This window comes from Ctenopharyngodon idella, chromosome 18, assembly GCF_019924925.1.
Source record: "Ctenopharyngodon idella isolate HZGC_01 chromosome 18, HZGC01, whole genome shotgun sequence".
In the NCBI taxonomy this organism is placed as follows: Eukaryota; Metazoa; Chordata; class Actinopteri; order Cypriniformes; family Xenocyprididae; genus Ctenopharyngodon; species Ctenopharyngodon idella.
Genome location: NC_067237.1, coordinates 5,171,141 through 5,198,784, shown reverse-complemented (window position 1 = coordinate 5,198,784; position 27,644 = coordinate 5,171,141). Strand labels below are relative to the sequence as shown.

At 39.0% G+C, this 27,644-nt stretch overlaps 1 protein-coding gene across 1 annotated transcript in view; it reads right to left on the bottom strand.

The window, feature by feature from the left end:
• Nucleotides 1–1,157: 1,157 nt before the first annotated feature.
• cdon (cell adhesion associated, oncogene regulated) overlaps nt 1,158–27,644 on the bottom strand; it is a 42,845-nt gene continuing 16,358 nt past the window's right edge. Inside the window, exons 2-19 of the mRNA XM_051870791.1 lie at nt 26,964–27,103; nt 25,990–26,268; nt 25,074–25,220; nt 24,834–24,977; nt 24,246–24,536; nt 23,232–23,501; nt 18,912–19,195; nt 18,120–18,294; nt 17,518–17,631; nt 16,115–16,321; nt 15,706–15,887; nt 13,194–13,299; nt 10,327–10,449; nt 7,241–7,432; nt 5,017–5,312; nt 4,125–4,204; nt 2,082–2,344; nt 1,158–1,845 (exon numbers count right to left, since the gene is read on the bottom strand). Coding sequence (XP_051726751.1) covers nt 1,691–1,845; nt 2,082–2,344; nt 4,125–4,204; nt 5,017–5,312; nt 7,241–7,432; nt 10,327–10,449; nt 13,194–13,299; nt 15,706–15,887; nt 16,115–16,321; nt 17,518–17,631; nt 18,120–18,294; nt 18,912–19,195; nt 23,232–23,501; nt 24,246–24,536; nt 24,834–24,977; nt 25,074–25,220; nt 25,990–26,268; nt 26,964–27,036 — 3,381 coding nt within the window. The 5' untranslated portion in view covers nt 27,037–27,103 and the 3' untranslated portion in view covers nt 1,158–1,690. The remainder of the gene's footprint in view (nt 1,846–2,081; nt 2,345–4,124; nt 4,205–5,016; nt 5,313–7,240; nt 7,433–10,326; nt 10,450–13,193; nt 13,300–15,705; nt 15,888–16,114; nt 16,322–17,517; nt 17,632–18,119; nt 18,295–18,911; nt 19,196–23,231; nt 23,502–24,245; nt 24,537–24,833; nt 24,978–25,073; nt 25,221–25,989; nt 26,269–26,963; nt 27,104–27,644) is intronic.

The following is a 27,644-nucleotide window of genomic DNA, read 5'->3' as shown; positions in this document are numbered from 1 at the left end:
TGGTTAACAAAGAGACGTGGATACGAGGTGTGGCTGGGAAGCTGTGGGGACTGACTTCGGAAATCTTCAAAGAGCTGTTGCGATTGCCGGATACTTGAGTAGATATTTCTGATATCCCTTAGGCACCGACAGTTCAGGCTGCTTTATCAATTTTAGTAAGAGCTAACAAATTTTATGCTTGCATGGAACCTTTCTAGGTTCCAATTGTGCATTTACATATGTGCTTTAGGGGTTCAATAAGCCATTTTGAGGGTTCATATAAATCTGTAAAGGGGTGGTTATGATTTATTTCACTTTTTTTACTTTAGTTAGTGCGTAATGTTGCTGTTTGAGCATAAACAACATCTGCAAAGTTACGACACTCAAAGTTCAATGCAAAGGGATATATTTTCTTTTAAAGAATTCTCTGTTTAAGGACTACAGTGAGCTTCTTCCCGGGTTAGTGACACTACTAACCCCAAAATTTACATAAAGGGGGTGAGGCCATGTTGGGCTGCTTAGAGAAGAGGAAGAGTTGTTGTAGTAGAGTGTTGTCGGCATGCCGTCATTTTACGCCGGACTGCTTCACAAACGAGGGTCAATTCAACACTGGATTTGCACAAAAGATTAACATGACGGCACATGCTAGTCGATGAGTTGAATCAACTCCACAGCAACTACATAAATGTATCCACTAACCATTCAGAAACGTCCAGTTGCATTCTAAAAGTTGTAACTTCTTCCTGAGTCTCTCTATCAGTGTCCGACTCCAGTTTGAACAATGTAAGGCTGAACATCTTTACTGATAATCGTCATTTTGGCTGCGGGAGATTTTCCAGCTTTGTTGTTGTTGAGCAACCAAAGCGCAAGCTGTTAAAGCTCCGCTCTCTTCTGGAAAGGGGCAGCAGCTCATTTGCATTTAAAGGGACACAAACAAAAATTGTGTGTTTTTGCTCACACCCAAATAGGGGCAAATTTGATAAGCTATAATAAATGATCTGTGGTGTATTTTGAGCTGAAACTTTACAGACACATTCTGGGGACACCAGAGACTTATATTACATCTTGCAAAAGAGGCATTATAGATCCCCTTTAATATTCATTTATGTTTGGTAGTTTGAGAGCTCTATAGAAAGGTATAGCATTAAAACGTTTGAGGAGGAAATGGATAGACATAATACTTAATCTTCTCTTTATATTATAACAAAACTTTACACATACAATGGCTAAACTCCACACTGTGTGGAACAAACAAAAAATATAGTCAAATAAACAACGAAAAATAAGTTTCTCATCAAAAAAAAAAAGCATAAATAATATAAAAGACAAACTTTTTTTCTTACAACAGATACATTCATATGAAATAATATTTTACTACTACAAAAAAATAAATAAGTCATCTAAAGAGTTTTTGCTTTTACTTTTAAAAGTCCTCCCACAAATGGGATCATTTCAGCCTTTAAGTTTCCCACCATCCTTGCATAAAAGTCATTCTTTCTTTTCATTCTATTGATTTCCATCCTACTTTCCCCCGTCAGTCTTCTCCAGCTCTGTAAGCAGTCAGTTCGGTGTCCACTTCAAGTCACACAATGTCTCTGACCATTCCATCACTGGCCATTTCCTTTTTAAAAATTTGTCCATGTTCCATGTTGCTCTTTCATGTCTTTAGAGTGTATGCACATTTGATAAGTGTTTTCTGCTTTAAATGTGTTCAGATCTCCTGCACTGTAGGCTGGATGAGATCTCCAGTCAAGCTTCCAGTAGAGATCCAGGCTGTTTTTTCCTTACAGTCCAGATCAGGCAGTCCCAGCCGTTCCCAACACACCACAGGACCCTCGGAGTCTTCATGTTGCACAGGCTGAACTCCTGTTACACACACACACACACACACACACACACACACATAAATAGATAGAAAAAAATGTATGCACCAGCTCCAGTATGCAGCAGTCTAGTCAGGTAAAATAATATTGCATGATGGGTAATTTACAGTTTGCCAATGCAGTAATTTCCTGAATAGCAAGAGGAAACACTGACTTTCCTCATTCAGAGGGAGTGCAGAGTGAATCAGAGAGCTCTTTATAGCGCTGAAACTCTCTCACCTCTCTGCTGCTCGAGGGTGGACTTTGTTTCCACAGGCAGACAAGGGGAATTCTGGGAAAGGGGTGGAGCCTTGCCCTTCTCCACCTCTTCGGCTGAATCTCTCTCCTGGGAGCTGTTGAGCTGTGGGCTGTCACGTCCATGGCAGCGAGACAAAACAGGGTTGAGGGGCATCATTTCGAGGCCGTCAGGTTGGCGCGCTGCCACGCGGTGCATTAGGGGGAGAGTGCCGCCCGAGAAAGTGCCATTGGTTTTCGTGTAACACCTGTCCACAAAACAAAAATGCAAGACATAAGTGATGGCCACTGCACCACGAACTTTGATTTTCTTGAACCAAACTTAAAACTAAGAATATTCCAGATATTCTCATGAAAACAAAGCTATAAATCTATGTCCTCTTGCCAATATTTAAATTTATGAAGCATTTCTTCTCAAATTTTGCATGGACATATTTTTGACCGGAAAGCACCATGAAAGTAGTGCATATGACTTGAGCGCTATATTTCAAGTCTTCTGATTTTTTTTGTGTGTGTGTGTGTGTGTGTGTGTGTGTGTGTGTGAGAGAGAGAGAGAGAGAGAGAGAGAGAGAGAGAGAGAGAGAGAGAGAGAGAGAAAGTGTGTTATTTTAGTATCAGGGATTTATATTTTTTAATAATAGTTTAAATTAATTTTTAGTTTTCATTTTAATTTTAGATAGTGTTTACTTTTATTTTTTATTTTAGTTTTAGTTTATTTTAGTAAATCAAGTTAAAACTAAATGAAAATGACAAATGTTTCCTTGACAAACTATATGAAATAAAATAGTTTTTTTTTCTTTTTAATATTTTAGTTTATTTAATTTAACATTTCAGGCTGATATCATAAGCCGGTAATTATTTTTATGTTATGACCAATAACCAAGAAATGGGCAATATTAAAATTCTATTATATTTTGTGTAAATAAATTCAAAACAAAACACTAAAAACTAAAATCAGTTGTTTAAAATGCTTCAGTGGAGTAAATTTAGGAATTTAGGCATCACAACATTATGTGATAATGCACAGTATGAACAATTTATATTCATTTTGAGATTTGCATTTTTGCATTTTTTATTTTGCAAAGATCACATTTAACAGTTAAAGTCTTTTAAATATGAAGTATTTGATGACGGGAAAGGTAATTTAACATCAAAATATTATATTTTATTATATTTCAATGGTTCTTTTGGAGTTTAACAGCTCTTGTAACAATATACTTTTGTTGTATGGAAAAGAGCAGCATGAGCATTCTTCAAAATTTCTCCTTTTATGTTTCACGGAAGAAGGTCATACAGGAGGTTTGGTAAGAGGATGTGTAAATGACAGCATTTTAATTTCTCTATAAATTTCATCTTTACAGTTCAGCTTGAGCCTGTGCACCAGCTGTAACCGGCAACTCTGCTATGTTCAATCTGATCGCATCTGAGATCACAGATTTATTTCCGCAAGTCTCTATGCTGCCTGACCAGACTCAACAGCCTGTGTCTCTGTGTGTTTGCACACGCTGATAAGACAGAGAAGCTTCAACGCACACGTACTTACACATAAACACATAAACAAACAATACCTGAGAGTATAAATACACACGCAGATAACTGAATGCTCACTCGAGAAGTAATCAAGGATATAAAGTGTACACAGATGCACACAGTTAGTTAGTACACTGATATCAGCTCCATTCAGAAGGATTTCCCTCTGCTCCCCCGCTGGCTGTGGCTAAATAAACACTCCGCTCATTAAGACTGTAGCAAGGGTGCGTTCAGTGTAAACTGTTACTGCCGGACACACTAGAGTACACAAACAAGCCTTGTCGAGAGGAGTCGCCATGCGTGTGTGTGTGTGTGTGTGTTTAGCCCAGAACAGAATAAGCTCAGGTCAGGGGTGAAATGAGAAGCAGATGGAACAGATGATTGGTTTGCTGACTGGAGGCATGCTGAGCAAAACATAATTCTGCAGGCATGTAAACACCAAACATTAACAAGCTACTGGGCTTTACTTTTCGAGTATTACATTTCCCTCTCTCTCACCTGTTGTTGTTGCAGAAGTTTTGACAGCTCATGCAGTCTGACGAGTCATTCTGAGGCAGAGCCGTGTATATTCCTCCTCCCTGTCACAACAAACACAACAAAAGCCACATTTCACTTCTTATTACTCAAACACTACACTTACACATGACTGTTACTTTTCAATAACAATTAACAAATAACTATTATTAATAATTGAGTACCAATAATAATCAGTATATTAGAATGATTTCTGAAGGATCATGTGAGTAATGATGAAGTAATGATGCTGAAAATGTAGCTTTGCCATCACAGGAATAAATTACATTTTAAAATATATTTAAAAAAGAAATTTAAATTGGACAACAGAGATTTTAAATTGTAATAATGTTTCACAATATTACTGTTTTTACTGTATTTTTGATCAAGTAAAATTCAGCCTTGGTAAGCATAAGAAACTTTTTTCAAAAACTTAAAAAATCTTATTTATTCCATTTATATATATATATATATATAAACTTTCAGAAAGGAGGAGACAACACTTTCAAGGTTATGTAATTAACTAGTAATTTGAGTAAATTAATTTGGAAGAGGCCAATTTAGACAGATGCCAACATGAATCCTCCAAAACCATGAACATAACCACACAAAGTAAAAGAAAATATGACCCAGACTATTAAATACGAGATTACTGCACCATACCATGCTACAATTCATGCAATACACATTATAAACTTTATGGTTGTGGATGCTGATTGGTCAACACAGCATTCCACATTATAGTGACAGCTATAACACAAAAACTGTTTGTCATATCACTGCACATGAACCAAAAAGGCCAATTAAGTCAGGCACATATTTTCTACTCGATTGCTAGAAACTAAATACAACCGCACATGCACAAACATTTACTCACGTTATGAAGGTGATGAGGGTGTGGGTGTTCATACTCCATGGTGTTGTGGGGCAGAGAGGTGTCATGTGTGTGAGGATGCCCAGGAGGGTAGAGGGCTCCTGATCCATTCAGCAAAGCCAGACCATTAGGCAATTTGTGGTGGAGGTGATGGCAGGCCTGGGGCATCATGGGAGCGGTGTGTCCACAGCCCGTGTGCACGCTTCCATTCACATGGCTGGAGCCAGGCAGTGTGGAATATTCCAGAACATGACCATTCATCTCCGCAGACTGGTACATGTAACTTGGAGGGTCGTATTCTACAGAGAATATTTTTATGTTAGGACATTTTTAATGGGTAGTTGACATGCCCTGCTGTGTGACATGCTAAACTCCATCTAAAACTATTTGCAATTTCTTCTGTAATTATTACAAACTACCAGAAAGGGATAGTTCACCCAAAAATTAAAATTATGACATGATTTACTCACCCTCAAGCCATCCTAGGTGTATATGACTATCTTCTTTCAGACGGACACAATCAGAGATATATTTAAAAAATATCCTGGCTCTTCCAAGCTTTATAATGGTAGTGAATGGGAGGGGGGTCGAGATTTTGGAGCCCGAAAAAGTGCATCCATCCATCATTAAAATAATCCATACGGCTCCAGGGGGTTAATAAAGGCCTTCTGAAGCGAAGCAATGGGATTTTGTAAGAAAAATATCCATGATTAAAACTATATAAACTAAAATAAGTACCTTCCGGCAGACGACCGTATGCATTGCCACAAGAGTAACCCCTGACGTGATGTATGATGCAGGATGTAGGATGTAGGAGTAGCATAAACTTAGACAAACTCAAGCTCCTCTTATATCAAAATCCTCAGACATTTCTCTTAAATTTTTTTCATTTTAGACTTCTAATTTGTGACCGGTGTTTTGTTTTGCTCTACTGTGCCATGCGTCGGGTCAGGGGTTAATCTTCCACTGCAAAATCAATGCGTACGGCCGTCTGCCGGAAGCTAGTTATTATAGTTAATAAAGTTTTAAATTTGGATATTTTTCTTACAAAAACCCATCGCTTTGCTTCAGAAGGCCTTTATTAACGCCCTGGAGCCGTATGGATTATTTTTATGATGGAAGGATGCACTTGTTTGGGCTTTCAAATCGGGCCCCCCATTCACTATCATTATAAAGCTTAGAAGAGCCAGGATATTTTTAAATATATCTCCGATTGTGTTCGTCTGAAAGAAGATAGTCATTTACACCTAGGATGGCTTGAGGGTGAGTAAATCATTGGATCATTTTCATTTTTGAGTGAACTATCCCTTTAATAATTTTATTCAGCAAGGATGCATATAATTGATCAAAAGTTACAGTAGAAGATTTCTATTTCAAATAAATGCTGAACTTTCTATTCATTAAAGAATAATAATAAATGTTTCTTGTACACCAAATCAGTACATTAGAATGATTTCTGAAGGATCATGTGACACTGAAGATTGGAGTAATGATGCTGAAAATTCAGTTTTGCATCACAGAAATAAATAACATTTTAAAATATATATACATGAAAACATTTTAAATTATAATAAAAATTCACAACATTACTGTTTTTACTGTATTTTACTGTACAAATAAATGCAGCCTTGAGAAACAATTCACGAATATGAAACATAACATAACGCTTTTGCCAAACACACTAGCAGTGAACTGGAGTGTGTGATGAAAGTTAGCAGGCCCGTTTGTGGCCTATTTCAGGGGGAGGTGTGTCTGTGTTACTACTTATACACACCGCTGTGGCCAGCACTGTTTACTCTGTTACTCAATCTCATTGAGAGTGGAAAAAGAGAGAAAAAAAGAGGGAAAGAAAGAAAACTTCAAAGGGTTGGCAGTCGAGAAGAGGCAATGAAAACCAGGCCTGGATCAGGAGGTGGACTCTAACTCAGTTTCATAAAGACATTATTGACACAGCATAACCTCTCTTAACCTTACAGAAATACTACATAAACTAAAACAACACAGCGCTGCTGGTCTCATTACTATATATCTAAATATAATAATAACAGTAGCTGCAAAAGAAAAATGATACTTAAAAAAGTAACATATACATCATGAGGAAACAAAATATTGTAATGATTTTTGGACACTACAATGATGGCAATTCAATAGTTTTCTTAGTAATCATTCAGTACACAGTGAAAAAGCACACAAAAACTAGGAAGTAAACAGGAAGTGTGGCACTTACTATGAAGACTGTTCTGCTGACGGTTTCTCCACAAGCACATGACGATAAAGACCAGCAGAATGAGCACCATGACGCCCAGAACACAGCCCACGATCAGGTAGAGCAAGCCACCCGGCTGGCTGGGTGTATCTACGGGGGAAAACCCTGGAGGGGTTATGGGGCGCTGGCTGGGCACACCTGGAGGTTGTCGGGCTGCAGGGAAAGAAAGAGAACAAAGTGAGTTTCAGGGGATGAAACATCTGGATGTCTTTCAAGAGAATATATCAGAAGCTCTACATTTATTGGTTAATGATTTAGTGGTTTTTTTTTTTTTTTTTTTATTTACAGAAGGAAATGGTGCTTGCCTGGGCAAAAGTTACTGACACAATACTAAATTCCCAAAGTATACTTAGTTTTTTTTACTCATGCATTATGGTATGCGCATAGTGCATGTGATGTGAATTTCATCAGCAGCACAGTGTGTTTACTTCAACTTCTTTAAATAATTGTGTTTAACAGTGGAATTCCAAGTGAAGATGTACATTACTCATGATTCTGAAGAGATATCTCCACTAATCACAAAAAGCGCTGCATCCAAAATCGAATACTTCCCTACTATATAGTATGCAAAAAACAAAGTAGTTTGTCTGAATAAATAGTATTCGAAAAAGAGTATGCGAAAAGTCCACGGATTACCTACTTCTTCCGCCGAGATTATGAAATGTGCATGCGATGGACACTTTACTATCCCATGAGGTCATGGGAGAGGAATTATGAATGGAACTGAATTGACGCAACAGATGCTGGTAGGTCACATGACCGTAACAACAAGTAGTACGTCCGAATTTCATTCATATTACCCATATTCTTACTATATAGAGCGTACTTTTTTAACGGCTGCGAAGTAAATTCAAATTCAAATGTAGTACCTACTCAGACAGTACACGATTTCGGACACAGCGAAGCAAACCGCGTTGAAAGAACTCTTTAGCACACACCCACTCCTATGAAGCACTGCAAATGACAGTGTCATTCATAGAGTCACTCTCTCAAACTACTTAAATATTTGTATGCATTATATGCATATTTTGTAATAAACATAAAGGCCCTATCATACACCCGGCGCAACGTGGCACTGGGTGTGGCGCAAGTGTTTTTTGCTAGTTTCAGCCCGACGAAGTTATGATTTTTATGTCCAGCGCCATGTTGTTTAAATAGCAAATGCACTCGAGCCCATCTGTTCGCCCATGGGCGTGCTGGTCTGAAAACGAGGTGTGTTCAGGTGCATTGTTGGCGTATTGCTATTTTGAGGCAACTGAAAAACGACTGCGCCATTGACCAACAAAAACCTGGTATTTATTTTTTATTTTTTGTATTTAAAGGGCGCGTTAGTAATATGCGCCTATTTGCGGGTGCACAATGCGCGTACACTATGCTTGTTACACACACAGGGATGCGCAGCAGCACACAAAAATGCCAAATATTAAAAATAAAAGGATTCCTCTCTGGAGAACCATTCGGTCTTTCCACTGGCAAATTCCGCCATGTAAATAGCGAATCCGCCATGGTGCAAGCACAACTGGCTTTTAAAGGGAATGGGAGATGAGACTCTGATTGGTTTATTGCACATTACACCCAAAACACAACCATTACTCATTAAGAGAATAGGTACAACCCTTTTGAACCATGCGCCTGGCGCACAGACCATTTTTTTCATCGTTAAACTAGCAAAAGTGGATTCTAAGTGCACCTGCATCATGCGCTTCAGACCATGCGCTTAGATCATTAAAATAGGGCCCAAAATATGTTTCTATATACATAATTAACACCTTTAAATCAATAGTTTTATATCTTTCCATCATTTTTAATTTGATTATATTATTTGCAATGCTTAATTGGACTGTCGATCTTTCACCCATTAAAGCCGTTAAGTGCACAATCTTGTACCTTGTCCAATTTTCAAATACTTTTTTTGCTTCAAATCAAAGTTTGTAATGTTGTGATTTTTCTCGTAGCTAGTTGGTTTGATTAATGGCTTAAAACAAATCCCTACGTGAAAAATGAATGAGAAAAAATACTGCACTCCTTAGTAGCTTAGGGTGCTCTGAGTGGTTGCTGGGGCATTGCTAACCTGGAATAGCCCCTTTTCGGAGCTACACTCATTGTGTTTTGTCTTCCGATTTGTATTTCCACAGCATGAAGGTAAGATCTTACGGATTTATGAATGAACTGCTCATTTTAAAATCTTCCCAGTTTACTGACATTGTTATGACATCCGCTTCAAATATTACAATGCTCATGATAACTTTTGTTAAGTCTACAATAAGTAAATCCACTTCACCAGCTAATTACTGTTTGACAGCAATGCCATAGAAATATACAGAGCTACCACAAAAACGAAAGTTCAAAGACAATATTCTAAAGATGGCTGCGCGCTTGTATCTCTGGCGCATAAGGTCTATAGTTTGCTATGCACATTGCTATGTGTTCTAGGTGGTTGCTAGAGTATTTGTAGTGATTTACTATACGATTTCTTTGGTGTTATGAGTGGTTTCTAAATCACAAGAAAGCCCAAGTCTCTATAATATTCTATGGATTTTCTTCCCATTTATTGTGAGCAAGTTGCTTAGAACAGTGAATCTCTCCTCAATAAGCTGCACGATTTGATGCATCATTCATGTCTGTAGAACTAATGAGGTGGGAAAAATTATGTACCATTTAATACTAATGCTTTAATACTTAGGATTAGGGGTTTGTTCAAATCTCTAACCCCAAGTATAAGCAATAATAAAGCACCACTAACAAGTGCTGACATATAACAATGCATCTGTTGTCAGTCTTAAAGTTTGTGGTAGCAGCAGGTCTGTTTGCACTCCATGATTTTTATTTGCTCTGGCTGTGAATGACGCTCTGGTTTGATTTCAACAGTGTTGCATTAAGGGCAGTTATCAGTGAATGATGTCAAGTAGACACCGCACAATGTCTCTCTTTGTCTAGCTACTAATAAAACGATAGCTCGCTTTCCTCTGTCATTACCACAGAGGCTTTATGGGTTCCTGTCTACATGTTAAGTATAGCATTCCTGTGACAGTATTTCAGCCTCTCACCTCTGGTCTCGCAGATCATTACGTTACTATATTCGCTCTCGCCGCCGTCGTTAAAGCACTGCATCTTGATGTCATAGGACGTCTCAGGTTGGAGTTGACCAATCATATGCCAGTATTTGAAGCCTAAGGGTAGAAGGCGGGAAAAGGAAGGCAATGAGAGTGACTACTGAATGAGAAGTTTTTCTCAAAGGATGTGTTGTTCTCTCCAAACCACAATTCATTTGCTCAATCTCATTTTTCTCTCTTGCACACACACACTCTCACACTTTCATTCTCACAGTGTCCCAGAAGGATTCAGACAGTTGCTTTGCTGCAGACAGGCTCCTTATAAGGCAGCTTAACGTTTGTTCTGGCCTGGCTCCAGTATTCCCACTGAACATACTCAGGGCCCTGTGTACACACACACACAGATCGTAGCAGCCGCTCGCCACAGTCTCTCACACACGTACACTGAGAGCCAGCTCTCTAATTACAGTTTGTGCCACAATATTTTATTTGTGTAGCTCACTTCTCTTTTTAAGGCAGTAAAGGCATACTGTACACTAAACGACCTGCATTATAAAGAGAGTAAAACACAAAACTTTTTATTTTAAAGCTTTTGAAGTGTCAAAAGGTCATTCGGTTTAACCGTCCAAAGGCCAATACAGCCATTTCATTTGTGATTAAAATATCTTAAAATGTAATAAATGTATATATTTTTTATTCTAGCATGATTTTATAACATCATATATCAATGTAAGTGCAAAATGGTATTAAAATTATGTGTAGAAGTCGTTGCTTTTTTATGAGAAAGAATGTCCGGAAAAATAAATTTCATTGATGTCATTCGGAGTAACCAATATAAAGAGACCATTTTGGATCAAGTCATGCAGTCAGTATCATGTGACAGGATGTGACATCATTCAGACACCTGCAAAGGACCACATGGTCATGAAGCAAAGTAACTAACTCTCTTTTAACCATTTAAAAAATTCATGTTTTCACTTGCTCATTCGCATGTCCCGAAACATCAGGTCATTCGGTACAACCGCAATAAAACATGGAAAAGGTTGTAATATTTTAAAAACTTGTACTAAATATAAAATGTTTAATTGTCCTTTTGCTAGCTAGCTAGATATCAGCCTGTTAGCATTGTTTGAAAATATCGTCATTCGGTATAACCAAAAGTGTCATTTGGTAAAACCAAAATATTAGTTAAACCAAATGACTTTTTTGGTGACAAATTTTGTCCATTTTGTAAAAAATGACAAAAGCAGTGTTAATTGATTATAAAAACCACATAATCTCATTAATAACACTTACTAAAACTTCAAAATTAATATCTCCATTATGTTTTTTTTACACTTTTAAAAACCTTATTCGTCAATGACCTTATTCGTCAAAGAACTTTCAGATTATTCAAGCAAAATGAGTTGCAAACAACATTTTACATTTACTTTAAGACCAACAATCTGTAGGACACACTCCTGAGACACTTCTGTAAAAGCTGAGACTTATGAGGTCATCTTATCTGCCCAGCGTGTTTCTGACAGCTTGTTGTTTGGATGGACGAGGGGTGGTTTGAGGGGCCAATGTGAATAGAGAGAAAGGGGGTAAAAAGTAAAAATAGGAGACGGAGGAGAGGCGACGGCAGTTAACATTCCTCTCAGAAACTCGAATCCTTCTCTGAGCGGTCAGTGTTGGGTTTCAGTTCAGGCCCATTAGTGTGGCAGCCATTTATTAAAAACACATTTTACACTGACTCATTACTCTGAGCGCAGGACTCACAACACATCAATCAACAGATTACTCTTTCCTTGTCCCTCCCCCTCCGAGAATATACATTACACACTCATACTACACGGCTCTCTGCAATGCTTCATTTTGATTGGTCAATCGTAGCACTTATCTGTCAAATATTTGTGTGTAAAGACTACTAAACTGTATAACTGACCATTGTCTCAGGCAGTGGATTTCCTGTTTAGAGTGTAATAGTCAGGTTTCAGAAGTAAAAACTCCATTTTCTCCACAGGGATTTGTAAAGTAATGTTTAAAGTCAGACCAACTGTGAATTTGTGAGTTCAGAGGTTGTTAATCGATGAAATTAGCTATTGTTCAAGACATCTGTCTACATTATTTCAACTTATTATAAAATTAATCGTGTTTAACATTGCAATTCATGGTGAAAAATTACATTACCCATGATGCTGTACAGAAAATTCCACCAATCAGAGAGTAGCAGGGAGCAAATTAAGCCAAAAAAGCTCTTTAGCTCTGCCCACTCCCATGAAGCACTGCGAATTAAGCTCTCAAAATATTATATATATATATATATATATATATATATATATATGTATATAAATTATTTATTTTTCTATAAACTTAAAATATATTGTTTATGTAGATATAATCAACAATTTTAAATGAATAGTTTTATATTTCATCATCGTCATTCGCAATACTTCATGGGATTTTAGTTCTTTCCCTCACTAAAGATTTGTACCTTAGTCTTTTTGTCTGATTATCAAATATTTTTTGCTTCAAATAAAAGTTGGTGGCAATGTTGCGATTCACCTCATAACTGGATGGTTTGTTTCATGGCTTATACCACTTTAATAAAGACTTTTTTTTTTTTAATCCCTATGGGAAAAATTAATGGAAAAAATATTTCCAAAAATACTTTCTAATGAACGCTCCTGAAAAAGTGGGTGGGCAAAAATGCATTCTACAGCTGTGTTTGTTTCATGTTCCCCACATCTTTTTTGAAGAGTCTTTCTTCTCACATAATGAAATTTCAATATTTCATGTCCATTTATTTATTTATTTATTGTGCAAGGAGCCATGTAATAAGAGCAATAACAGAGCAAAGACAGACACCATGATCTCACCTTCCACCACATCCCTCTTATAATCACTGTCATTGTCGCTGTCTGTTGGCCGATAGTAGATGTAGAATCCCTGGATGGGGGTGTTGTTATTGATGGAGGGAGTGTACTATGAAAGAGAGTGAAAGAAAAAGCAAATTATATATTTTTTGTTTCCTCAATATACACTCGCTAACAATTATGCCATCAAAGATAAGAACCTAACTAAAGGTTAACTAGAATCAATACGCATCCTGCTTTACCTAAAGAGGCCATACTGTATACATGTGCATCATTTCATTCTCTGAAGTCTAGTGATAATGTTAGTCATGGTTTCTTGCACCAAAACCAGCAGTAATTTAGTTTTAAATTACATTTTTTAATTCTTCTTTTTTAATAAGACTTCTAGACATCAGTGACTTTTGTTATGATTTGGTAACCATTTAGCTAACCTTTTAGAGTTAGTTTATCCAAAAATACAATTTCTGTTTTTCTTTATTCACCCTCATGCTGTTCCAAACGTGCATGACTATTTCTTTCAAGGAACTGAAAAAGTTTGTCCATGGTGCTCTCTTCCATAAAATAAAAGTGAATGGGATTTTTTTTTTTTTTAAAAAAGCACCTTAAAAATACTAGAATGGAGGGGTCAAAGGTGGCAATGTCCAATTTGTAAAAACAATTCATTCTTTTAAGTCTGATCATTTTAAAGCATCGGTTGACCCAATTCACAAAATGATTTGTTTCTTAAAGGGACAGTTCACCCAAAAATGAAAATTCTGTCATCATTTACTCACCCTTATGTCATTCCAAACCCATAAGACTTTCGTTCATTTTCAAAACAAAAATGAAGATATTTTTTAATGAAATCTGAGCGATTTCTGTCCCTCCATTGACAGTCTACGCAACTACCACTTTGACACTTCAAAAAGTTCATGAAGAGATTGTAAAACTAATCCATATGAATTGAGCGGTTTAGTCCATATTTTCTGAAAAGACACGATCGCTTTATATGATGAACAGACTAGGCTTTTATTCACATATAAACATTGATCAGCGAACATTAACAGAAGCTCAACCGTACTTGCTTGATGCACGAGAACGAACCTCATTGGTTCTTGTGGAAGCTCAATCGTGCTGCGTAACACATGAGAATGAACCTCATTGGTTCTCACACATCAAGCAAACATGCTTGAGCTTCCGTTTACAATCTCTGATGTGTGAGTTGATGAAATTCAATCCGTTCATCATATAAAGCAATCATGTCTCTTCAGAAAATTTAGACTAAACCACTCAATTCATATGGATTCGTTTTATGATCTCTTTATGAACTTTTTGAAGCATCAAAGTGTCAGTTGCGTAGGCTGTCAATGGAGGGACAGAAATCTCTCAGATTTCATTAAAAATATCTTCATTTGTGTTCCAAAGATGAACGAAAGTCTTATGGGTTTGGAACGACATGAGGGTGAATAATTAATGACAGAATTTTCATTTTTGGGTGGACTAACTCTGGATTCAATCCAGGATCCAGATTTTCAGTCAATAATGACATAGATTTTACTGTTGTATGACTTCAGAAGACCTGGAATATACTGCAGAAGTTCAATACATTTAAGATGTCATTTTGAACCATGAAAGCTTCAAATACAAGTCAGTGTAACTGCATGGAAAAGAACAACCAGTTAATTGCTCAATTGGACTTCTTTTTCCACAAAAGAAAGTCAAATGGGTTAGGAATAACAAAGATGAGTAAATTCCAAAATGTTATTTACTCCTACTACTCCTTTAAGACGCATCGAACCTTTTCTTTCTCATGCATGTCTTCTAAAAATAGCTCATCTCACTCACTCCATTCCACTCGTTAGAGCTGGATAAGGCCTCCTAATCTGTACTGAACTCACCCACACACACACACACATACTTTTTCCAGCAAAACTCCACTAGGCTCTACAATTACAAGCCTGATTGGGCATTCTGGGGTGTTTTCTCGGGGGCTGATGGGAAAAACCACTTCACAGCGCCTGGAAAAGTGCACGGACAAACACTCTGCACACGTGCTGAAAAACACTTCAGCACAACTGGCACCCCAGAGAAGAACAAACCGGGGAAGCTTGTTGTGGGTGAGCTTGTTATGTGGTTAGTTCTGGACAGTTTTTACACTCTCATTTTCGAATTAAGCATGAAATGTGAGTATAATTAAATTGGCCATTAGATACAAAAGGCATATGTCTAAAACATTAACACACACACTAGTTTAAACCCCTGAGCTGCTAATGTGAGGTTCAGCGTTATTCCTTCAACAGGACCGAAACAGAAACAATTTTTGTTTGTACAAGTGGCGAGACCCTTTTAAAGATTAATGTGCTAATAATACACATACAGAAGCATGGAATGATAGAAAAACTCATAGTTTATTCAGTGATGAGTTATTGAGTGCCTGACAGAAACTGTTCCAAAACCTACTGAGCTGCCTTGCTGTCTACTGCCTCTATAGGCAGCTGTGTACTGCATTCGTGTGCGTGTTCACAAGTATACTCACAGTCCAGCGTAACATTATCTGAGTATCACTGACAGCGTCAGTGGAAGAGATGTGAGGGCCAGCGACTGGACGGTTCGAGACGGGTGGATTCGACAGGGACACCTGGTATGGCTTGGAGGTGGCGCTAGCAGGGCTTTCACCATAGTTATTCATGGCAATGACACGGAAACGGTATGTGGAACCTGTCATGAAAAGATTTATTCAACCAAATAAGATTTTTAGATATTTGTAGTATGCCCATCATACATTTATGTCCCCAGTAAACCACTTTTTTACAGATTTGGATGTTTTTCTCAGGTTTAAAGTGTATGTCGGTATAACAGGATTACGCACAGACACAGTTTTTAATTTTTTCTAGCCAATGAAAAATACTATAACTAGAAGTATTATATTAATATATTAACCTCACCTGGTTCCAGGTTTCGCACTTCCACCGACAGTTTAAGTGGTGAGATATTATCGGCCGCGACGATCCAGTCACCACTGCGGACTTGCTTCTTGTACTCCACTCGAAAGGCCGTGATTGGAGAGCCACCATTGGCTCGTGGGATCCATGTGACATAGACAGAGCTTTCTGTCGCCATAGAGATAGTTGGGCGATCTGGGGCCTCGGGAACTTGGGGATGAAACCAACCAATCAGAAGTTTAAAAAAAGTAAATGCAATCTAAACCATAATTATTCTGTTTTCCAAAAATAAACAGCAGCTTTTATGTCAAGTGCAAAATGTAACCTCAACATCCATCAATGAAAGACCAAAAGAGCAGACAAAGATAAAATAAACCAACACACACAACAGACCGACAGCATGCCAGAGTCAATTGAGTACTTACTGAATGGGCTCTGAGCCATAGACACAGAGACGCAAGCAGAGAGAGAAAGACAGAGCAAAATTTATGTGGCAAATAACAGTGGGCCTGAACCTATCACACACACACACACACACACACACACACACTCACTCAAACTCTAATTAGAGAAATACATCTCACACATCTGTGAATACCAGTGCATTTTATAAGAATACTTCACCCAAAATGATTCTGTCATCATTTACTTGCCCTCAGGTCATATTTTGTCATGGAACACAAAAGAAGAAATTTTGAAGAAACTTTATTCACTCCAATTATAATAATATATATTATATTAAGTCAAAACCCAGACGACTAATTCACCACGGGTTCCCTCGAGATTTTCCTATGGGGTTTTACAATGGGGTTTTTCAGTAAAATAATGCCTGTGGTAAACATAACTTGACGATACTTGGACGTTTTGTTTTACAATGTACACTGCACACACTCACACCCCAAACATTCTTATCTAGTTACTTATTAGAAACATACGTTTTCAAAAATAAACATAACTGCATAAAATTAGCATTTTCGGTATGAGTGTAATTTGTATTGTCCAGTTATGTTTACCACAGGCTTTATTTTAATCCTAAAATGAAAATCCTATTATAAAATCCCATAGGAAAATCTCGAGGGATCCAGGGGTGAATTAGTCTTCCGGGTTTTGACATCATCCCTGCTCCACTCTATTCTGACCATAAAGCTATTTTATGGCTTCATAAAAAAAAAAAAAAAAAAAAAAACAGGTTGTGTGGACTAAATTTGTAGTGCTATTTTGGAGCTCAACAGACCCTGGTCATGATATGTTTTCACTATATGGAAAAAAGCAGCATGAACATTCTTCAAAATATCTTTTTTATGTTCTGCAGAACACATATATGACAGGATTTACATTTTTTCAAGTACATCACTGATCATTAGTAAGTAGAAGTGGTGTAATAGGGTTTTGGGATGTCCTCTTACCTCTGTCATGTATGACCACTCCATAATAAGTATTAGTGGTTTTATCTTCCACTGTTTTTTCTGGAAGAGACACAATTGGAGCCTTGGAGGGGTTCTTATTGGGGGAACTTCTCTCTGAGAGGGAGAGAAAAAAAAAATGAAAAGATTTGATTCCTAACAGCGTGATCACTAATATTAATAATGTAATACCTTTCGAAAGTTACGATTTTTTTTTTTGGTTTTGGAAAGAAGGCTACATTTATGTGCTCAGAATTACAGTAAAAACAGTAACATCGTGAATGTGAATTTAAAATAACTGTTTACTAGTTTAATATATTTTGTCATTTATTCCTGTAATGGCAAAGTGCACGTGCCACATGATCCTTCAGAAATCATTCTACTATGCTGATTTGGTAAGCAAGAAACCTATTATTAATAAATCATCTTATTATCAATGGTGAAAACAGTTGTGCTGCTTAATATTTTTGTGGAAACCCTGACATACTTTTAGTTATGTATGTTGCATTCATTTTTACCCAAAACACAATTTGCTGTCTCTAGAAAATAGCTTTAGAAAAGTAAAAATAAGCTTCAGTTTGGTGTAACGCAGACTGTGTTCTCACCCTTTCCAGTGCGGAAGGTCAGCATGGCGGGCTGACCCTCTCCTGCAGCACTGCGGGCCACCATCAGAACCTCATACAGGCTGGACGGCTCCAGCTCAGACAGAGGCAGAGACTTCTCACTGCCTGGCACCCGCACTGTGTGCCAGTTCCCCACCACATTCCCCATGTCGTCCACCTACAGGGGCATACAGCACATGCACAATCAGGTAACTGTATGCGGAGATCTCATGCACACGGCTGTACCGCTTCAACCCTCATATTCTGTGTTAGACTTTACACATACTGCATGTTCAACAAAGAACAGTAACTTCTTTCTTGTTCTCCTACTCTGAATCATGACAAAAGATCAACCCACTCAACTATTCCTGAGAGCACAAGCTATGTCACTTTTTCCTGAGCCAATGTGACAAGCGCTGCCAATGCAATCTTGAAAAGAACCAGAGCAGTTTTATTAGCCAAGGGAGCTTATTATTGAAGAAAACACAGGCTTTTAAAGAGGAAATGACCAACTTCTTACCAAAACGCTGTTGGCTGGCAGAGACTGCTGAATTGTGTTAGCACTGACTTTGCAGTAAACGGCACAGGGCGTTGTTATGAGTATGTGCTCATTCTCAAATCTAATAGCTATAAATCTGACCTTATAACTAATGCCAAGGGAAAAGAAGAGGGTGGAGCGAGATTCAATCATTCTTGATGGGGTAATAATAGTCTACATTTTGTGCCCCACTTAAGAAGTACATCAGTAAAACATTAATAACGGAAAATACATAAGCATACTTTATGATTTCTTACCTTGCGGTATTTTACAAAGTATGCATTGATAGGGATGCCCCAGTCCCGACCTGCTCGCCACTCTAGATCATACATGTTGGGTTTGTGCGTTTGCGGTGGGCTGATTATGATTGGTGCTTCTGGCGTAGGTTTGTCGTTGATTCTTTCAGTGGGCGGTCCTATAGTTTCTCCAAGCCCCTTCTCACCCATGGAGAGGAAGAGTTCATCACCCTCATCACTCTGGATAGGGTGGACAGAAGGCTGCGTCTCCATGGGAGCTCCAGACATGGAACTAGACTGGGGTTCTGTAGAGGAAAAAAATAATAATATTATTAAATACAGTGTAATTACACTAATAAGTAAAATTAAAATTAATAATAATATTAATTAACTTTTTACTACTTATAGGGTTATGGTTTGGTTCAAAATTAGTTGTTTGTAATTAAGCATAACTTACTGTTATTACTATAGTAAGTTCGTGTAACGTGTAACTACACATTAAAATAAAGTGTTACCAGTTTACCTTTCAAGTATCAGTACAGTACTATACTGTATATAGAATTGTTAAACACAGCTATAGTACTTTGCAATATGCAAGGCTGGAAACTTTTACATTTTCAACTTTAACCTTTTCCTTTGGCATTAAAATAAAAAGCTGAGAACCTGCGAAGGAATGCTTAATAACACTCCATTATTAATTTTAGTTATTTTTATTAAACCCCACCAGAATGGTCCACTAATACGTGCTATTTAGAAGCAACATTACTTCTGACACTGGCTTGGCAGTCGATCATCTTGTGACCTTGTGAACTTGGATTTAATGTGGAAGACGAAATAAACTTGCACACATGTGGATTTCTTTTATGTGTGAGAAGCCTTGCACTGTGTGTGTTGTATACACATTACAATATTCAAGTCACCGCAAAGTAAGAGTCAGATAGCAACTGAATAATCCCAGCTAAACAGCTGAAAAGCAGTTGTAGGAGAGGTGAGGTTTGTTGCTGGTTCTTGGGGTCTCTCATTCTCAGATGTTGGGTGTATAGCACTGGTTTACCTTACAAAACAAACAGCCCCAGAGTCAGTAACACTAGAGCTCAAACTGGGCCTGCTGCCAGCCACCACACATTCCACCCATCGGCCATTAAAATACCACAGCGAATACACCAGCTCACATACCCACCTTCCAATCATGCCCTGTTTGAGCCATAGGGCAAGCCCTAAATTCTTTAATGATAAGCCACTGTCTTACACCTGGCATTCGAAAAGAATGAACAGAAGTAGACTTTTATAAAAATGCTATGGACTCCGTTTGAGGTTGCCAGTCTGTTGCTAGGGCAGGGATTGGCAAACTCGGTCCTTGAGGCCCACTGTCCTGTGGAGTTTGGCTCTAACCCTGATAAAACTCACCTGCCTGTAAGCCTTCTAGTAATCCTAAAGACTAGGGGTGTGACTTGATCTCGTGCCATGAGATCTCGTGAGATTAAAATGTGACGAGATTTCTCGTCGAGGTGAAAAGCTGTCTCGCGATATTGCCATGATGGAGTGTGAGGGTGAAATTAGGATAGAATATGCACCGCTACGTTTACATTATGCCTCCACTGTTGTTTAGCTTTTTATAGAAATAAAAACCATTTAATTCAGTTGGATAACAGTCGCTTCAATTCCATCCAGCTCATCCAACACCTGCAGAGTCGTATGTAGTGCAGCAGGAATCAGAGTTCACTGATCACGTGACGAGATGACTGACAAGACCATGGCGGAGGATTTGTTGCACAACAGAGCCTAAACGTCTGATAAATGTCTTATCTTACAGAATGCACGCTCAGCACCGCCACTCCCCATTCACAGAGTACACGCAATCCGTGCAACCGAAAGCGAAAGTAGTCAAGCGCAATTTCAATACACCGCATTTTGAAAGCGGCTTCCTGATGAATGCAAATATCTCCCAATATGAAAGCTATCTTAGGCTGGGTTGTGTAGTTGTAACCATCTCTCAGCTCTGTATCATGCTTGAAGAAAAATTTGGTCTCTATTTGCACTTTGAATATTGAGAGAGTACTTTGATTATGGTTACACTTATTGTTTGCACTTAATAAGACTAAGAGAAAACTGTGTTATTCATTTCTATTTATACTGTTTTTATTTCTATGATAAATTTGTGGAAAGGAGTTCAGTTAGAAGTTCAAAAGTTGTAGAAGCTCATAAATCAGGTACAGTTTTAAGGCCTGAAGAGGCTCATGTGAAATCATCCAGTCAGTTGAGTTTGTGGCAAAATCAGTGCTTGAGTATTGTTGTCTTTTACTGCATATGATAATTCATACCCAGAAAGTAGACCTGAAACGACATTCATTACAAGATGATAAGTGATAAGCACCTTCAGACTATTTTTCTAGTCATGTATTTCGTCATTGAGGATTTCTTAAAAATACTGTGTAAAAGTCTCGTCGTCTTGTTCTCGTGAACTCAATCTCGTGTCTTGTCTCGTTTTGTGAGCTAACTGACTCCTACTAAAGACATCGATTAGCTTGTTCAGGTGTGTTTGATTAGAGTTGGAGCTAAACTCTGCAGGACAGTGGCCCTCCAGGACTGAGTTTTGGATCTGCATGGTTGCTGCCTGGGACACTGTGTAGCTGCTTACTGGCACAGGTCATCTGAATAAGCGTGCATGCGACTGGAAGCAAGTGCGCAAGACTGTCCCAGATCGGACAATGCAGAAACTCAGTGCCCTTAAAAGTTCTGCACACGTGTGGTCTTCACACCTACTTGAACTCTTGGGCCTAACCACTACATGTATGTAAAAAAGTGGTCAAGTACAAAGATCACAAGTGTGGGTATTTGGGACTGGCCACAGTTTGGGGAATTTTTCAACTATTCTATCATCTACTAGGCGATTTGAGGTATTATTCCATATCATTCCATGGCAAAAACAGTACTGGTTTGTTCAAATCCCTAATCGTAAGTATGAACAATAGTAATAGTGATGCGTGCCTTAGCAAATACCACTAATGAAAGCAAAATACAGTAAATATTGTTTCGACGCTTTGATCTCGTCTCTTTCTCTGTGCAGTAAGTCTTTCTCCTTTGTGACTCACATGTGCATGATCATTAATGATTGGCGTGCAGGGTATAATATAAACATTACAAGGGAGAGCCAGAGACACAGAAAGCGAGTTTGAGAGGAACAGTCAGGCCTTAGACTGCACTCGGCTGTACATCATCCCGACTCACCCACTCTTGGGAAGGCTTCTGCCTGGGCAGAGCCAAGCTCATTAGAGGCCTTAAAATTAATTAAATTTTCTGCTAGGAAAACAAACAAAAAATATTGATGACTCATCTTGTTCACAGGGGCATATACAAATTTCTGTCCAATCAAATGCTCTCTAGAATGATTATGCCCCTCCCTCTGCCTTTGAATAGCAACATCAAGTAGCAAATCACAGTTCATGGTTGTGAACTAAAGCCTATAAAAAAAGCCTACAACAAAAGAACAAGGAAATTAAACAGCGTCAAGAACAGGAAATTAAACTAGACATTTCATGGGGTCTTTAAGAACACAAATCTAATCAGCATTCTACGCAAAATAGCTTATCACGTCTAATGCTGTTTATTCCTTTTCCAGCAGCCTACGGATCACATATCTATCTCAAATCTTGCCGTTAAACATAAACAACTCTGCTTTTACACTGACCTGAATTTTATCAGTGCAAAATAAATCACCCTTGTAGCTGAGCCAGGAAAAAAGTGATACGAGCCAACATTTGGAAAAGACCTCCGTCATGTTTTATCTATTCTGAAGTCTGCATATCTCTAAGCTTATCAATCATGTTTGGAGAGACAGAGCAAGGCTGAGGAATAGCCTCGGAGGAGGGCAGGGGAGGGCTGTGTGTGTGAGAGATGTGTATTAATAAATATAGGGCTAGTTGTGTGTGATGTTGACAGCTGGGTGGTCTGGTCCTCGTCATAACCTTGTGTAGTTACTCCTTACATTCCGCTGTCCAAGAGCTTATCCCCAACAGCACGCACAAAGCTCACTCTCACAGCCTTCTCATTGCCAGCCAAATACACCCACCCCAACTCCCCCTTCTCCAACCAAACTCCAGCTAAACTCTCTGCCCTGCTGGAAGGATATACTGTCCCAACTTACTGTACGGTAAACCTGTATCTTCTGCGAGTAAAACACTGTTTTAAATGTGTGTGTGTGTGTGTGTGTGTGTGTGTGTGAGACTGTGTGTGTATAATGAAACCCATCACAACAGCTCTAGGGGTGTTCTGGGTAGTTGCCAAGTTTTTGCTAGGGTGTTCTGCATGGTTGCTATAGGGTGCATTGGAGCATCGTCTTACCTGATTGAACACTGAGTCTTCCCGCCGATTGTGCAGAGCTAATGCCATTGTCAAACAGGCACTGGTACATTCCCTGATCTTGAACCATTACTGTAGATATATGAAGGGAGAGGCCAGAGATTTGAAGGCGGGATGAAGAAGAAAGAGGGGCGGAGTTGTGAAGCCATGTGATGCTGGGGGTTGGACTACCACTGGCAGCACAGGTAAATCTCACAGAGGAGCCCACAGTCACAGTCTGATCTGACAAACCTCGCAGGATGCTTACTTGCGCTGTAAAGAGGAGAAGCATGCTGGAGTTATTATACACATAATGAAATAATACAACTACTCCACGTGAACTACTACTGCTAGAATGTGGGACATTCCTTCTTAAGATTACCGTCATCCGATAATTCTGTTATTCATCGGAAATTATGCATAAAGAAACAAAAATGGCAATGCTACCATTTGCTGTGCAGTTGTGCACACATTTGCTAAACAGGTTTTATTATTGAGCAAATACATGCACAAGTTTCCAAGTTTTACATAATGTCTCATTTTTTGCATATTTCCCAAGTAGGAAATTGGAAATTCTGACTTTCCCAGATGAAAAAGAGTAATTCAGGCCTTTCATGCAGAGACCATCACCCAGCAGTTGAAAAAGCCATATAAAATGGTTGAGGAACTTGAGAAATCCAGCTAAAACCAAGCTGTTTGTCTGGTCTTAGCTGGTTTAAGCTGGAAGTAGCTGGTTTTAGCTGGTCTCCCAGCCTGGCTTAGCTGGTCAAGCTGGTCTCCCAGCCTGGGTTAGCTGGTGCTCAGCTGGTTTAAGCTGGTCTCCCAGCCTCCCAGTCTCCTAGCTAACCAAAACCCCTCTAAAACCAGCCATGACCAGGCTGGGAGACCAGCTAAAACCAGCCTGACCAGCTTAGGCTGATTTTAGCTGGATTTTTCAGCAGGGAGAAACATGAACTACATGGACTTAGCGGCCCTAAACCTTGGTAACATGATGAGATTTCAATAATAATTCCTTACCAAGCACATTCACAGTGTAGTTGACACTGACCACAGCTCCATGGTCAGTCAGAACAGAGCAGCAATAATGTCCTCCATCACTCATTTGAATGTCATTCAAAACCAGGTTGCTATGCAACAACATCCATTTGGAGCTCAATGTAAGCTCCGCCCCATCTTTAATCCATTTGACTTTAGAAGAAAGACTTCCTGATACGACACACTCAAGGGTCAGAGATCCAGATTGGTGCGCTGTAAGATTGCGAGGGGTGATGGGATAGACAATCCTTACAGGTGAAGAGCCTTCTGAATCTACATGAAAGAAAGAGAGTGCAGAAGTTTTATTAGTCATCTTCCCATCATATTTGCAAGATTGTTCCACTAAATACATAATTCTTCATTCTTTCAAAGATATTACATACAATTTTAATTTACAGTACACACCCAATATCTAACAATAGAACAAAAAAAAAATATCTCAGAATATATAGATGTTGATTTTTACAGCAGCATAATTTATAGAGTATGAACTGTGTGGGAAACCAGAAGTATAACTCTCAAATCTTTGTGATAGCTAGAGATAAAACTAATAGAGTTTGCTCAACCAACCTTTGACTATGAGTTTAGTGCCATGAGCCTCTACTTGAGTCTCTCGGGTTAGAGGATTATAAGCACCACACTTATACATGCCCTGATGATCTGAAGACACTGACACAATCTGAAGGTTCCCGGAGGGCAGGATTAAATACTCGTCTGAAAAATAGACAAAAGAAACAAACTTTTGAGTTGTTCAATTGTATCTTCATGTGCTTCTGGAGGGTTTGGCATTTGAGGCTGTCTCGCCTGTACCTGTAGACTGTTCAAGCCATTTCCCCCGTATCCGGAAGCGTGGCAGAGCAGGTGGATTGCTTTGAGGAAGTGGGCATTCGATAACAGCAGTGTCTCCCTTATTTACAGTAAATGATCTCCGATGGGTCTCTGCAAACTCCTCAATATCTGTATGAAGAAATCAAAAGAGCACTCAATCACCTTACAGTAATGTGCAAAAGAAATCTGAAGGGGTTTATTTTGCAAGATGACCAGTTGATTGAACATTATCCTGCTTTTTAGATGACTACCTATGAGGTAAATTTAGAGTTGAAGAAGGAAGCTGTGGAGTGATATAAGAGTCATGAAACTAGCACAGACTGTCAATTATACATTTCGGCAATCATTATACAGAATATCTAACCAAAAATTGTGGAAACTGGCCAATCAGAATCAAACATTTGTGAGGGCTGTATAATAAACTGTTATATTCATTCGTAGCAGCAGCACTTCACACAAAGACCTTCTGTCAATGAGGTGTTTATATTGGATTGTGAGTGGCAGAGAACATGTGCTTTCCACTGAATAATGCAGCCTTATCTGCAACCTTGATCAGGCCCTGGGTCAACTGCACAGTGGTTGCGTCCGATAGGGCGCCCTTCCCGGCATCAGCTCTCAGTACGACACAGGAAGCCCCTGGGCTCATTAAGGATACTGCTGAAGAGGTGTCTGGATAAGTGCCAGACTGAAAAGAAAGACCCATTTCCTTCCCTTCCAACACTCATCTATGGTTGGCCATTCTAACAGTGTTAATGGCTCGAGAAATCCGCCTTCTGATACTTCCTGCCTTTCTTCACCAGCAACCTCTTTGAAGTGCATTCTTGTAGGAGTGTTGCTCTTACAGCTGTGCTGAGAGTGTATTTGTAAGCATACTATGCGTGTGATTATATGTGCCTACCTGCAATGAGCACTCGTGCATGCCGGCTGATGATGGAGCCTGTCTCTGAGTGAGCCAAGCACTGGTAGGAGCCTGTGAGAGCCGGTTGGAGGGATGACAGTGAGAGGGAGCCTGGACTAAGTTCCACACCAGACTGGTGGCTGGGGTCTAGCGGTCGACCCTGAAAGAGCCAGCTGAGTCTGGCTGTAGCTGGACGTGCTGTACAACGCAGGTGGACCGCTTCACCCTGCTTCTGAACCACACAGAGAGGCTCCACACGAAAAGAGAGAGACAGAACAGCTGAAGAAGCGAGACAGAGAAAGAAAAGAAAGGAAACAGATCATAATCCATAAATATTCTTCCTTCAAGCCAGCTAAGAAAACTAGTTTGGATCAATAGCCCCGTTTCCACCGCAGGAACTTTCCCCAGGAACTAGGGTCTTTGGGGTGGTACTCAGTGTGTTTTGACCGCAGGAACCAGGGTCTAAGTGAAGTTCCAGGTGAAAATTCTCCCCACAAAAAGTCCCTGCTCACAAGGTAGCACTTTTTCAAAGTTCAGGAACTTTCGGGGGTGGGACGCTGAACATGCTGATTGGTTGACTCCACGCAGCATTTTATTTTAACCACAATTTTTAAAAGTCTGTTGCGGTGCGTGCAGTAAGAGTTGTTTGCTATTGGAATCAACATTGGAGTTTAAAAATACGACCGATGGACCAACGACGAGGTTCAGGCTTTATTAAGCTTATATGTGGAGGACGGAATCCAGAGGAAGCTGAGAAGTTGCGTCACCGGATTTATCTTCACGGTATTTTAGACTGTGATGGAAACACAGACAGCAACACGTCTGGGGGAAAATAAGTTCCTGGGACAAATTGTTCTGGGTAATTTTGGTGGAAACAAGGCTATTATATGCTGTTTCAATTCCAATTGCTTGACACAGGTGTGTGCTAATAAGTGTGTGCTAACGTTTTTTTTAATTATTATTGCATTACTCACATGGGCAGTTGAGGAGGAGGGTATGGCACACACACAGCACAGCGGACAATAATCTCAGGCCACCGTCCTCCATGACGCTGTTTCACCTCTGTGCACTAACCTGGGGCCTAACACACACCCCCTCCACACACACTCCACACCTGAAACACAAAGACAATTCAGAAATGTTAAAAAAAAAACAGTCATGGCCAATACAATGACTGAAAAGGCAGAAGATGGTAAATGACATAGTTTAACTTGGTTCATGCAACAATAATGACAACAAAGGCTGTTACTAGCCAAACATGCAATATGCAGACTTTTGCCACATTTTGTGTTGATTGTGGAGGAAAATCTTCATAATTCTGTAAAATGGATTTAAATAAGGTAAACTACGTCATTTGAACTGTGAGAACTTTTGTTAGCAGAAAGAGTAATCAAAAATGCTAGTAGAAAGAATGAACGAAATAACTAATAAATCAATGTCCATATTAAATTACGGTTGTTCTAAGTGGCTTTAACTAAGTGGTTGAGAGGATGTTGTGGGTGATTGCTAACTGGCCTGAATCAAAAGAGATACTTATACTCTTCCAAGTAGGGCTACACGATTATGACAAAAATCATAATTGTTGATAATTTGCTTGAAATTGTAATTGCGATTATTAATTACGATTATCACAATTTACATTGAATGATGTTTTG